Genomic DNA, 13,395 nt, shown 5'->3' on the forward strand with positions numbered 1-13,395 from the left:
TACAACAACACCAACTACAAAAACACCAACTACTACTACACCAACTCTTACCACACCAACTACTACTACCACACCCACTACTACTACCACACCAACTACTCCTACACTAACTACAACTACCACACCAACTCTTACCACACCAACTTCTACTACTACACCAACTACTACTACCCCACCTACTACTACCACACCAACTACTACTACACCCACTACTACCACACCAACTACTACTACCCCCACTACTACCACACCCACTACTACCACACCAACTACTACTACACCAACTACTACTACACCAACTACTTCTACTACACCAACTACTACTACCCCACCTACTACTACCACCCCAACTACTACTACACCCACTACTACCACACCAACTACTATTACACCCACTACTACTACACCAACTACTACTACTTCAACTACTACAACACCAACTATTTCCACACCCACTACTACTACCACACCAACTACTACTACACCAACTACTTCTACTACACCAACTACTACTACCCCACCTACTACTACCACCCCAACTACTACTACACCCACTACTACCACACCAACTACAACCACACCCACTAATACCACACCAACTACTACCACACCAACTACTACTACACCTACTACAACTACACCAACTACTACTACACCAACTACTACTACAGCAACTACTACTACACCCACTACTACCACACCAACTACTATTACACCCACTACTACTACACCAACTACTACTACTTCAACTACTACAACACCAACTATTACCACACCCACTACTACTACCACCCCAACTACTACTACACCAACTACTACTACACCAACTACTTCTACTACACCAACTACTACTACCCCACCTACTACTACCACCCCAACTACTACTACACCCACTACTACCACACCAACTACTATTACACCCACTACTACTACACCAACTACTACTACTTCAACTACTACAACACCAACTATTACCACACCCACTACTACTCCCACACCAACTACTACTACACCAACTACTACTACATCAACTACTACAACACCAACTACTACTACACCAACTACTACTACTACACCTACTACTACTACTACACCAACAACAACAACACCTACTACAACAACACCTACTACACCAACACCTACTACTACACCAACTACTACTACACCAACTACTACCACACCAACTACTACTACACCTACTACAACTACACCAACTACTACTACACCAACTACTACTACAGCAACTACTACTACACCCACTACTGCCACACCAACTACAACCACACCCACTACTACCACACCAACTACTACCACACCCACTACTACTACCCCACCAACTACTACTACACCCACTACTACTACACCGACTACTACTACACCTACTACTACTACTACACCAACAACAACACCTACTACAACAACACCTACTACAACAACACCTAGTACAACAACACCTACTACAACAACACCTACTACATCAACACCTACTACACCAACTACTACTACACCAACTACTACCACACCAACTACTACTACACCTACTACAACTACACCAACTACTACTACACCAACTACTACTACAGCAACTACTACTACACCCACTACTGCCACACCAACTACAACCACACCCACTACTACCACACCAACTACTACCACACCAACTACAACTACACCAACTACTACTACAACTACTACTACACCAACTACATCTACTACACCAACTACTACTACAACATTAACTACTACTACACCAACTACTACTACCACACCAACTACTACTACTACACCAACTACTACTACCAAACCAACTACTACTACACCAACTACATCTACTACACCAACTACTACTACAACACCAACTACTACTACACTAACTACTACTACCACACCAACTACTACCACACCAACTACTACTACTACACCAACTACTACTACCAAACCAACTACTACTACACCAACTACAACTACTACACCAACTACTACTACAACACCAACTACTACTACACTAACTACTACTACCACACCAACTACTCCCACACCAACTACTACCACACCAACTACTACCACACCAACTACTACTGCAGCAACTACTACTACACCAACTACTACGACTACTACACCCACTTCTACCACACCAACTACTACTACTACACCAACTACTACCACACCAACTACTACTACACCAACTACTACCACACCAACTACTACTACAGCAACTACTACTACACCAACTACTACGACTACTACCACACCAACTACTACTTCACCAACTACTCCTACCACACCAACTACTACTACCATACCAACTACTACCACACCAACTACTACTACACCAACTACTACTGCAGCAACTACTACTACACCAACTACTACGACTACTACCACACCAACTACTACTTCACCAACTACTCCTACCACACCAACTACTACCACACCAACTGCTACCACACCAACTACTACCACACCAACTACTACCCCACCAACTACTACCACACCAACTACTACCACCACACCAACTACTACTACCATACCAACTACTACCACACCAGCTACTACCACACCAACTACTACCACACCAACTACTCCTGCAGCAACTACTACTACACCAACTACTACGACTACTCCACCCACTTCTACCACACCAACTACTACTACTACCCCAACTACTACCACACCAACTACTACTACACCAACGACTACCACACCAACTACTACTACACTAACTGCTACTACCACACCAACTACTACCACACCAACAACTACCACACCAACTACTACCACACCAACTACAACAACACCAACTACAACAATACCAACTACAACAACACCTACTACATCAACACCTACTACACCAACTACTACTACACCAACTACTACTACAGCAACTCCTACTACACCCACTACTACCACACCAACTACTACCACACCAACAACTACCACACCAACTACTACCACACCAACTACTACTGCAGCAACTACTACTACACCAACTACTTACCACACCAACTACTACTACTACACCAACTACTACTACCATACCAACTACTACCACACCACTACTACACCAACTACTACTACACCAACTACTACTACCAAACCAACTACTACTACACCAACTACATCTACTACACCAACTACTACTACAACATTAACTACTACTACACCAACTACTACTACCACACCAACTACTACCACATCAACTACTACTACACCCACTACTACCACACCAACTACTACTACACCAACGACTACCACACCAACTACTACTACACCAACTACTACTGCAGCAACTACTACTACACCAACTACTTACCACACCAACTACTACTACTACACCAACTACTACTACCATACCAACTACTACCACACCAACTACTACTACAGCAACTACTACTACACCAACTACTACGACTACTACCACACCAACTACTACTTCACCAACTACTCCTACCACACCAACTACTACTACCATACCAACTCCTACCACACCAACTACTACCACACCCACTACCACCACACAAACTACTACTACACCAACTACTACCACACCAACTACTACTACACCAACGACTACCACACCAATTACTACTACACTAACTGCTACTACCACACCAACTACTACCACACCAACTACTACTACCACACCAACTACTACTACCATACCAACTACTACCACACCAACTACTACCACACCCACTACTACCACACCAACTACTACTACACCAACTACTACCACACCAACTACTACTACACCAACGACTACCACACCAATTACTACTACGCTAACTGCTACTACCACACCAACTACTACCACACCAACTACTACCACCACACCAACTACTACTACCATACCAACTACTACCACACCAACTACTACCACACTAACTACTACTACACCAACGACTACCACACCAATTACTACTACACTAACTGCTACTACCACACTAACTACTACCACACCAACTACTACTACCACACCAACTACTACTCCTCCCACTACTACTACACCAACTACTACTACACCTACTACTACACCAACTACTACTACACCAACTACAACCACACCCACTACTACCACACCAACTACTACCACTCCAACTACTACTACCACACCCACTACTACTACCACACCCACTACTACTACCACACCAACTACTACTACACCATCTACTACTACTACACCCACTACTACTTCACCAACTACTACTACACCAACTACTACCACATCCACTAATGCTACCACTACTCCTGCCGTTACTACTACTACCATGCCTGGTGTTACTACTACCACTCCAACTACTACTACCACATCCACTACTACTACCACACCCACTACTACTACACCCACTACTACTACACCCACTATTACTACCACACCCACTACTACTACACCCACTACTACTACCACTTCCACTATTACTACCACTACTCCTGCCGTTACTACTACTACTACCATGCCTGGTGTTACTACTACCACGATGACTTTTAAAGGTAAGACCGATATAATTGACGGTCGCTTTCACACGGCTATACCTCACCTCGACAGATATATATCACCGTGTCCGTGGTCGAATTTACACGTTAATAAATTATATTTCTAGTCACGCTTCATCTCAAAATATCAACTACTGTTGTTCTTCGATATATGCGTTTTTTTGTTGTTTTTTTAAATGTCAAACTTTAAGTTTTAAATATTGATTCATTTGAAGTCATCGAAGAATCACCATCGTTGTATTCACCTCCATCACTTATGTAAGCATCTAAGCATTTCTGTAGACCAAACAGGTGAATGCTGTAGACCATACAGGTGTATGTGCATGTATGTTACAATGATATTGTCTTCACATTAACTCATACCACAGCCAAACTTGGAATACCGATCACCAATACACAGCAGGATACAATGCAGGTTCTACTTTTACTAACTCGCACCTTGTGCTCAGCTCGCTTAAAAAGGTCATAGGAGTGTATTGCTAAACGGAAGTAGGAAGTACATCCCTAGTTGAAAATCCAATATAGGGAGACAGTATCACAATTTCTGCATATTCTAATGTTTAATATTAAACTGGTGAATAGTGTATGTTTATTATTGACAGAACAGTGTGTTCTTTCAATATAAAATATTTCAAAGCAATCCAGGCATTAATTCAGTTGTTTTTTAATTAATGAGTCACATGCGTTCGTTGTCCTGTACTTCAGGAAACCGGCTACCTATTTCACTACTGTGAAGTTTTTCAAGAACGATAACTCTTAACTGCAATTACTATGTGTATATGGTTTTATTATAAAATGTCCATTTTTAATCGTTTAAAGATAATTAATTTTACACAATTTCAGCATTTTTGAAATTGATATACATTAATGCAATACTTATCTATGTCAGTATCATTTTGATTGACATTATTTTGCAAAACATTGCGTGTTTCTTTTTTTTTCAAAATTCACTCATTTTTACATAGATTTCCATTTAAAATCCTTACAATTCTGACAACCTATATTTTTTTGTGGCAGAACATTTTCTTTACTTCAAAGCAATATAACTACAAAATTTGAAGAAATTTTACTGAGAAATTGCGACACAATCCAATTACCTTAAGCTTGACTTGTTTGATTTATACATATGCCTTGCTAATGGTTGACATAGAGAGTTCTGCAGTTATCTTACTCCACGTCTGTCTATATCTAAGTGTTTGTAACACAAACCAATGTGTGTTTAAAACTCACACTGTTTGGGACTGGTGTAGTCAGGTAAAATAAAATCTTCAGTGCTGATGAGATCATTTTAGCTCACCATCAACACACGGGTGGGTGGTTCAAATCGCGTTATCCGTCTTTAAAAATATATTTATCACTTTTCTCAAAAATTTCCCAAGAAAAGTTTGTAGGTTATCATTTGACCTCAGTTATACATTTTCAAGTTTGGGACTGATCACAAAAACGATATGACTGCTAAACTGCCATCTTGGAATTTGACAGTAACGTTTTTTCTATGAATCGAAACTCAATTACGGCATTTTTTCTGTTCCCTTGTTTTGCATATTTTCTTTTGAGCATAATCAAAAGAAGATGTCTGCCTAACTTTTACAGCTGCAGTCTGTTGTCGTAGTTTCTCAGAAATTTGTTAAAAGCCGATTCTAAAAGGCCAATGTCACAGCACTACGAATTTTTATACATATTACCAATGTGATGCATTTACTGATGAAATAACAATCTAATTCTAGGCTGGCTACCAGCCCTAAGTTTTTATGAAGAACTTCATGGCTGCATTTTACTACTAGCTTATCTCCCCCTAGTTTGAGAACTTAGAATCAGACATCCAAGTGATCACAATTATTAGAGTTTATTTATTTCTAAATGATTCAATATTCTATAAACGGAGCCAGTCTAACCTAAACCTACCAGGTAAGAGAAAGGAAAATATCAAATTAACAGAGAATCAGTTAAGATTTTACAATGGTGGGCGCCAAGGTCCCTCCAGGATCTTTTGTTTATCAACCTAGTATCTCAAGTCACCTATTCCGAATATGCTCATGTTTTCAATATCAACGATAAAACAGAAATAGTTTTGTTCAGTAAGCTGTAGCCATATTTCTCCACTTGTGTCAGTATTCATAGTTAATTTCCCAAATGAGCCATAAAATTATATCTAAGTACAATGCATTCTTAAGTAAGCAAATCAAGTTTTTATTTGCAATGTTAATTATTTTTCTATATATAAATTTTTCTGTGAGTGCAATCTTGCAAAATAAAATTACTCATTTTAAAGTAGTTGAAATTTTAGGATTAGAGAGCATGTCGCCAAGATTCTGCGGGTGAATTAGGAAACAGACAATTACTATCTTACTTTGCAGCATTTGTTTGATCTGTGTTCGGTAGCGGTGGAGATACTGTTACAAAGATGTGTTTATATTGTGGGTGCTTTTTGTTGTTGTTCTGATTGGAAAAAACAATCAATTATGTATTGTTGTTATGGGGAGTGGTATGTGACGTCATCCCATTGCATGTGTGTAGTAATTCCTTATATACGTCAGATTGAACCTATCATCGTTTCGCTTGAGAGATTAATCTAAAGAGATGTTAAGTTGATAATATTTATATATATACTAGTATATGCAACCGGTCATTAAAACAGTACTTCCCGATATAATTTTAATAAAAGTATCAACATTATTCTAGATATTATACATGTAGTTAATCAATTCTCAGCTCTTGGATGCTATTCAATAATATTTAAAAGACTCGAACAAGTGATATCCTATGTTATTCGCCGAGTTGTTAATGGAAACTTCTAGACACAAGGTAACCTCCAAATACTCAGGAACATGAAACTGTTAACTGTTCGGGTAATCTCTAGATATTCATATACATTTTAAGATACTTCGGTAAAGTTTACACACCTTAGTTTAGTCACAAATAAACTCTAGATATTCCAGTTTAAGCAAATATCAACTTTATTCATGTTTATTTAGTAACAAAAACACTTCAGACGCTCTGATTCAGTGACAGGTATAATCTCATTACACGAACTTGAAAGGATAAACAGTAGACACTAACCAAGTTACATGTTAACTCTAACCAAGTTACATGTTAACTCTAACCAAGTTACATGTTAACTCCCACCAAGTTACATGTTAACTCTAACCAAGTTACATGTTAACACTAATCAAGTTACATGTTAACACTAACCAAGTTACATGTTAACTCTAACCAAGTTACATGTTAACTCTAACCAAGTTACATGTTAACTCTAACCAAGTTACATGTTAACACTAACCAAGTTACATGTTAACTCCCACCAAGTTACATATAAACTCTAACCAAGTTACATGTTAACTCTAACCAAGTTACATGTTAACTCTAACCAAGTTACATGTTAACTCTAACCAAGTTACATGTTAACTCTAACCAAGTTACATGTTAACTCTAACCAAGTTACATGTTAACTCTAACCAAGTTACATGTTAACTCTAACCAAGTTACATGTTAACTCTAACCAAGTTACATGTTAACTCTAACCAAGTTACATGTTAACTCTAACCAAGTTACATGTTAACTCTAACCAAGTTACATGTTAACTCTAACCAAGTTACATGTTAACTCTAACCAAGTTACATGTTAACTCTAACCAAGTTACATGTTAACTCTAACCAAGTTACATGTTAACTCTAACCAAGTTACATGTTAACTCTAACCAAGTTACATGTTAACACTAACCAAGTTACATGTTAACTTTTCTAATACGGATACAGATAAAACTCAGGGCCCGTATTCACGAAACCGTTCTCATGCTCAAACATGTATTCTGTGCTCAAACTATTTTGTTACTCGCTTAGATCAAGTCAAACGATCAAAAAGTCAAAAGTAAACATTGAAAATAGTATTTGGCTTTAAGTCTCTTCAAAATGTTTCTCCAAATCATTGACAAAATAAGATTTATTTTTTAAGTTATAACACGAACAAAAAAATAGGATCGAGCATAGAGTCCATGCTTGAGCATGAGAACGGTTTCATGAATGCGGACCCAGATGTTTTGTAACAAGTGAACTCTATACACGTACACTCTATATAATCTATTTTTAGTAACAGGTTAACTCTAACAATGCTAGTTACAAATAAACTTGTAATGTTGTAATTTTATTGAATAGGAACTTCGGACACCCTGCTATAGTTTAAAATACATTCTAGTTAATTTACTTGAGTGACGGGTACACTCTTATCATTCTAATTAAGATAAAATATTGAAATGAGGTATTAATAAAATATTGAGCAGAATACTCTTTGAGCACGTGTCTTTCTACGAGGGAGTATATCAATTGATATGTTGACTTACAGAATGTTGGCACAAACTTTAATTGATGCTTAAGATATTATAATCTGCCAATACAATTGCATTTCGTCTGTCAAGCCTCGGCTAAATAGCGCAATTAAACTTAGTATCAGCAATACAAAGAGGTTATATCATTCTAAAACAAAAAGCTGGTACATTTCCGGCAGTAGCGGTCGGAATACATCAGTATATTTTGATTGGTTAAATTATTGCAGCAACTGCCGTCAACCCGTGTGATGAATCACCATGTACTCCACACGCGTGTGTTCGTACAAGTGACGGGAACTTCAGATGTAACTGTAATACAGGATACGAAAACGAAAACAATGGCACCGGACAATACTGTATCAGTAAGTGTATTTTACTATTTGTTCTTTTTATTAAGGAAAGGGAGCGATGGTTATTACTTCTTCGTGTTTGGTTGGGGTTGGACTTATTCCATGTGTTTAATTCGATTGATACATATAAATTGGGGTTCAAACATTGTGTCATTGAAGTTCAGATATTCCTTGTGTTAACTGGGGTTCTGACCTATCCCTTGTACATTTATGACGTGGGCTTATGCTACATAATATTATATTCCTGGTATTAAGTGATCCTTAAACATGGTCCTTATATAAAGTTTCGACGTTTTATTTGTATTCATTGAGCATTGTCTGTTATCATTACGAGTTTGTTTTACCAACATTGTTTCAAAAAATACAAAATAGTTAACATTTGATGACACACTTATAAGTATCCCAGGACCCTTTGTTATCTATTAGATAAACAGGTTATGACTTAAAAAGATCACGCCTCGGAGAAACGATATAATATTATTAGTCATTTCTTTTTTCTCTTTGACCATCAAAAGTATTGTGTATTAATCGGCGGAAATTGTAAAAATTGTGAAAATGAGGTGATTGCTTATCATCGATGGTTTGATTTTTCAGACATTAACGAATGTATCGTCAGCTCTGGATGTAAAACTGGCGGGAACTTGAACGCTGGAGTATCCTCGTGCGAAGATACGGATGGTGATTACATGTGTAACTGCATGACTGGTTACACCTCTAGTGGCGACTTGAAAACCTGTCACGGTACGCATGCGCCAAAAAAACAAATCGAAATATTATTGAGAATACAAATAAATAAGTGATACCTAAAACACACCATCTTTTTATTGCTATAGTATCCATATTTTTTTCCGTTTGGCAGATATCGACGAGTGTAGCTCTAGTTCCACCAGTGACTGCGACGCCGCAGAGAGAGCAGACTGTGTCAACAATAATGGCAGCTATACGTGTGCCTGCAAGACGGGCTACAATGGAGACGGAAGAACATGTCGAGGTATGGCATTATATTTCGGCAAATATTCGTTTGTGATTTTGAAATGATTCCTTCTCCTTTTGTTGGTCATAAGTGATTTTTAAACTTATCGTCTAACATACGTTATCTTGTGTTGATAAAGATAAGCATCGGTTTCAACTAAAATATACAATTATTTTCTATAGGGTTTATTGGTATATTGAGGTACAAAGAAAGATGAAATACGAGTTTCTCTAATTTTCCTTTATAATTTATTGTAATGATATATTCTGTTCAGTACCTTGGTGACCAGACTTGCCTAAAAATATTCCGTTAAATAACATGTTCATTCTCCTTCAAACAGACTCCATTTAAGGATTTCAGTAGATTTATGTGTGATCTAAGAAACTCAAACCATAACATTTGATAACAGTAAGAAGGAGAGAGAAAACATTTAGGCACCGTAACACCACTTTAACCTTCTCACCACTGTAGACCATAATGGACTCATCCAGACCAATGCATGGTAGAGTTTACTAAAGTTACACAGGGGTGAAAGGGTTAAACGTGATTTGCGAAAGGTAGCATGTTATACATGAACCACAATATGATAGCCTCAATATAACGCTAGCTAGTATTATGTTCATCTTGTTATATACAAAAGACAACGTGTCGGACAAATATATGTATAGTATAACATGTTGTCCTAGTTACGTACAAAACGTAGACCTTTTTTGGGACTTGTAACCTACATCGCAAAATGTTATCATAGTAACATTGCCTTCTTTTGCAGAGGAAAGACTGGTTCCGTTCCTTAACGATACGAAAATCACGGGAGCTTACTCTGATTATATATGCCTCGAGTTCGCTGTCCCGATCGGTGACTACTATCAGCCGTGCATGTATGTAAGTATAGCCACATACTAACCTGGCAACCTATATATATGTTTACATCCACTAAGGGGCGGAATAGGTAAAAATATGGCCTCTGACCACAAATACACTTCCGGGGTCGTTCAACACGAATGTAGTGCATAAGGACACTTCAGGTTAGTTACTAGGTATATATTTTTCTGTCTGATCTATGACAGATATGTACAGGGTTAGTTTTACATAGAATTGTTCAACACTATCTATTCTATTGATTATTGTTTTTGACACAGTTTTCAAGTTTGTATTGGCAGCAGGACACAATGAGTGATGAGACTTGCGCATCATTATTTGGTGATTTTTGGTATTTCCCCAATACATGCAGGGTATTGACATTCAAACTAAATTATCTTTCTCAAATGCCGGTCATACTTTCCAGTTCACTGTAGGTTCATTTTGAATAGGTCTACAATATGAAATAAGAACCAGACCCGGCGCAAAGTTTTAAAAATATTTTGATTTCTTTTTCCCTTATGGTAGCAACATATAGTAGAAGTAATGGTGGTCTGAGGCCATGTTCCCCGTCCCCTTGACTGCCGGCAGTACTTCAGTGCAATTGGGCGACATGCCTCTATGATTTTTGACAGCTGACTTTACTGATTCGGCACACTGTTGCTTAGTGTTTTGTTTTCAGCGGTTTAGAGTCGAGACGCCGGTCATTTACACTCTTTGCTTGACAATATGAAAATAGATGATTTCAAAAGCTCGCAAAATAAGTTTTCAATTTCAATTCCTGTTTTGTTTTCAAAATAAACCTAGCCTTTATTATTCATACTAAACTGATGAATCTTATACCGATTATTATCTAATGTTTGAAAATTACATAGAATTTTGAAATGACTACGACTATTAAAATAGGTTAATATCCAATCATTGATCAATCAGAGACTTAAGTGCATGACTAAAAAGTAGAAAAGTTTTGTAAGATTTCATGAATGTACGTTAGCCTCGGCAAACTGACATACTATTTAAAATATGTCGTTCAATTTACATCACTAGATTTGTTTTATTCAACATATTATTTATATATTATCATTGATTAGATAAAAATACTATATATTTACCTTGCATTACTTCTATAAACAAATTTAAATTTATTTTGAATCATATTTTGTATTAACTTTGATAATAACCCATGTTGAATTAAGTTTGTATAATATATACTTTATCTTAACTTTGGCAAATTTATCTCGGGTATACATTTATTATGAAACTATTATGTGCAGTACGTTCTCTTGTTTCTTCAGTATAAAATGTCATTTAACTCTCAAAGTTCTGTTGTCATCTTTACTCTCAGAGTTTGGTTGTCATCTTTACTCTCGAAGTTATGTTGTCATATTTACTCTCAGAGTCATGTTGTCTACATGCTTGTATTTGTCGGACTTTTCTCTCTAATAGGTGACGAAAAGTGGGCTCATCCTTTTCTCAGAGGTACATAGTGGAAACAAGAACTCGGGAATACGTAGAACTTATTCCAATCCAGCGGCAGATTTCCCTTTCTTGCAACAAAGTAATCTCCAAGAAAAGGAGGCCGTGGCGGTATACTGGGCCAATATGCAAACTGGGATCGGAAATGTACGTTCTGCTTTGGTATAAACTTAATTTAATACAAAGTTGAGACAGATACTTTTTAACTACTATTTTTCTCCTGAGATTCATACTGTTTTGCACTGCTTATCTTTTGACTCCCTTCGACACTCACATCCTTAAATGACCTTAGCTGTTAATAGGACGTTAAACAAAATATAATCAACTTTTCCACACTACAGTGCTGTATTTTCAAGTTGACTTATTCTATCAATTATGTGAATTATTTCATTTTTTTTAAATCGATGCAATAAGGAGAGAGATGTTGTCGTTTAATATTTCAACATAATTTAATAACAATTGATATAATTGGAATTTTATAAATTATAAGCAATAGTTTTCGTCATATGCTTCTTTGTTGAATATCTTATGCATAGATATACATATATACACGATTGTGAGAGATGATAGGTCAAGTGTGTAACACATTGACACGATCTATTTGATACAAAGGTAACCAACCAAGGGGTTTACTATCGGGTCTACTCCTCGTCTGTGACCAGTGAGAACGCTGTTATAGTGTCCGTAGCCGGGGATGTCCAGACTGCCCTGTCCAACTCGTTCGCAGCCAAAGCGATGGTGGTGTTTACGTGGTACAAAATGCAGTATCCAGTCACGGGAGAGGTAACACTGTGTTTGATTCAAGTTCACCAGGACATGAAATGTGTGGACTTCAACCTTCATGTTAACATAGAAAAGACTGATGTTGTTAAACCTGATCGTGGGTAGGATCAGAGATAACCGTATAACGGGTGGTAAATTTT

General features: G+C 37.4%; 1 protein-coding gene across 1 annotated transcript in view; it reads left to right on the forward strand.

The window, feature by feature from the left end:
• LOC110454380 (mucin-like protein) overlaps nucleotides 1-13,395 on the forward strand; it is a 41,717-nt gene that overhangs the window by 16,494 nt on the left and 11,828 nt on the right. The window contains exons 7-12 of the mRNA XM_021503855.1: nucleotides 9,043-9,177; nucleotides 9,760-9,906; nucleotides 10,025-10,156; nucleotides 10,908-11,020; nucleotides 12,443-12,619; nucleotides 13,085-13,255. Coding sequence (XP_021359530.1) covers nucleotides 9,043-9,177; nucleotides 9,760-9,906; nucleotides 10,025-10,156; nucleotides 10,908-11,020; nucleotides 12,443-12,619; nucleotides 13,085-13,255 — 875 coding nt within the window. The remainder of the gene's footprint in view (nucleotides 1-9,042; nucleotides 9,178-9,759; nucleotides 9,907-10,024; nucleotides 10,157-10,907; nucleotides 11,021-12,442; nucleotides 12,620-13,084; nucleotides 13,256-13,395) is intronic.

Source organism: Mizuhopecten yessoensis, unplaced genomic scaffold, assembly GCF_002113885.1.
Source record: "Mizuhopecten yessoensis strain PY_sf001 unplaced genomic scaffold, ASM211388v2 scaffold917, whole genome shotgun sequence".
Taxonomy (NCBI): domain Eukaryota; kingdom Metazoa; phylum Mollusca; class Bivalvia; order Pectinida; family Pectinidae; genus Mizuhopecten; species Mizuhopecten yessoensis.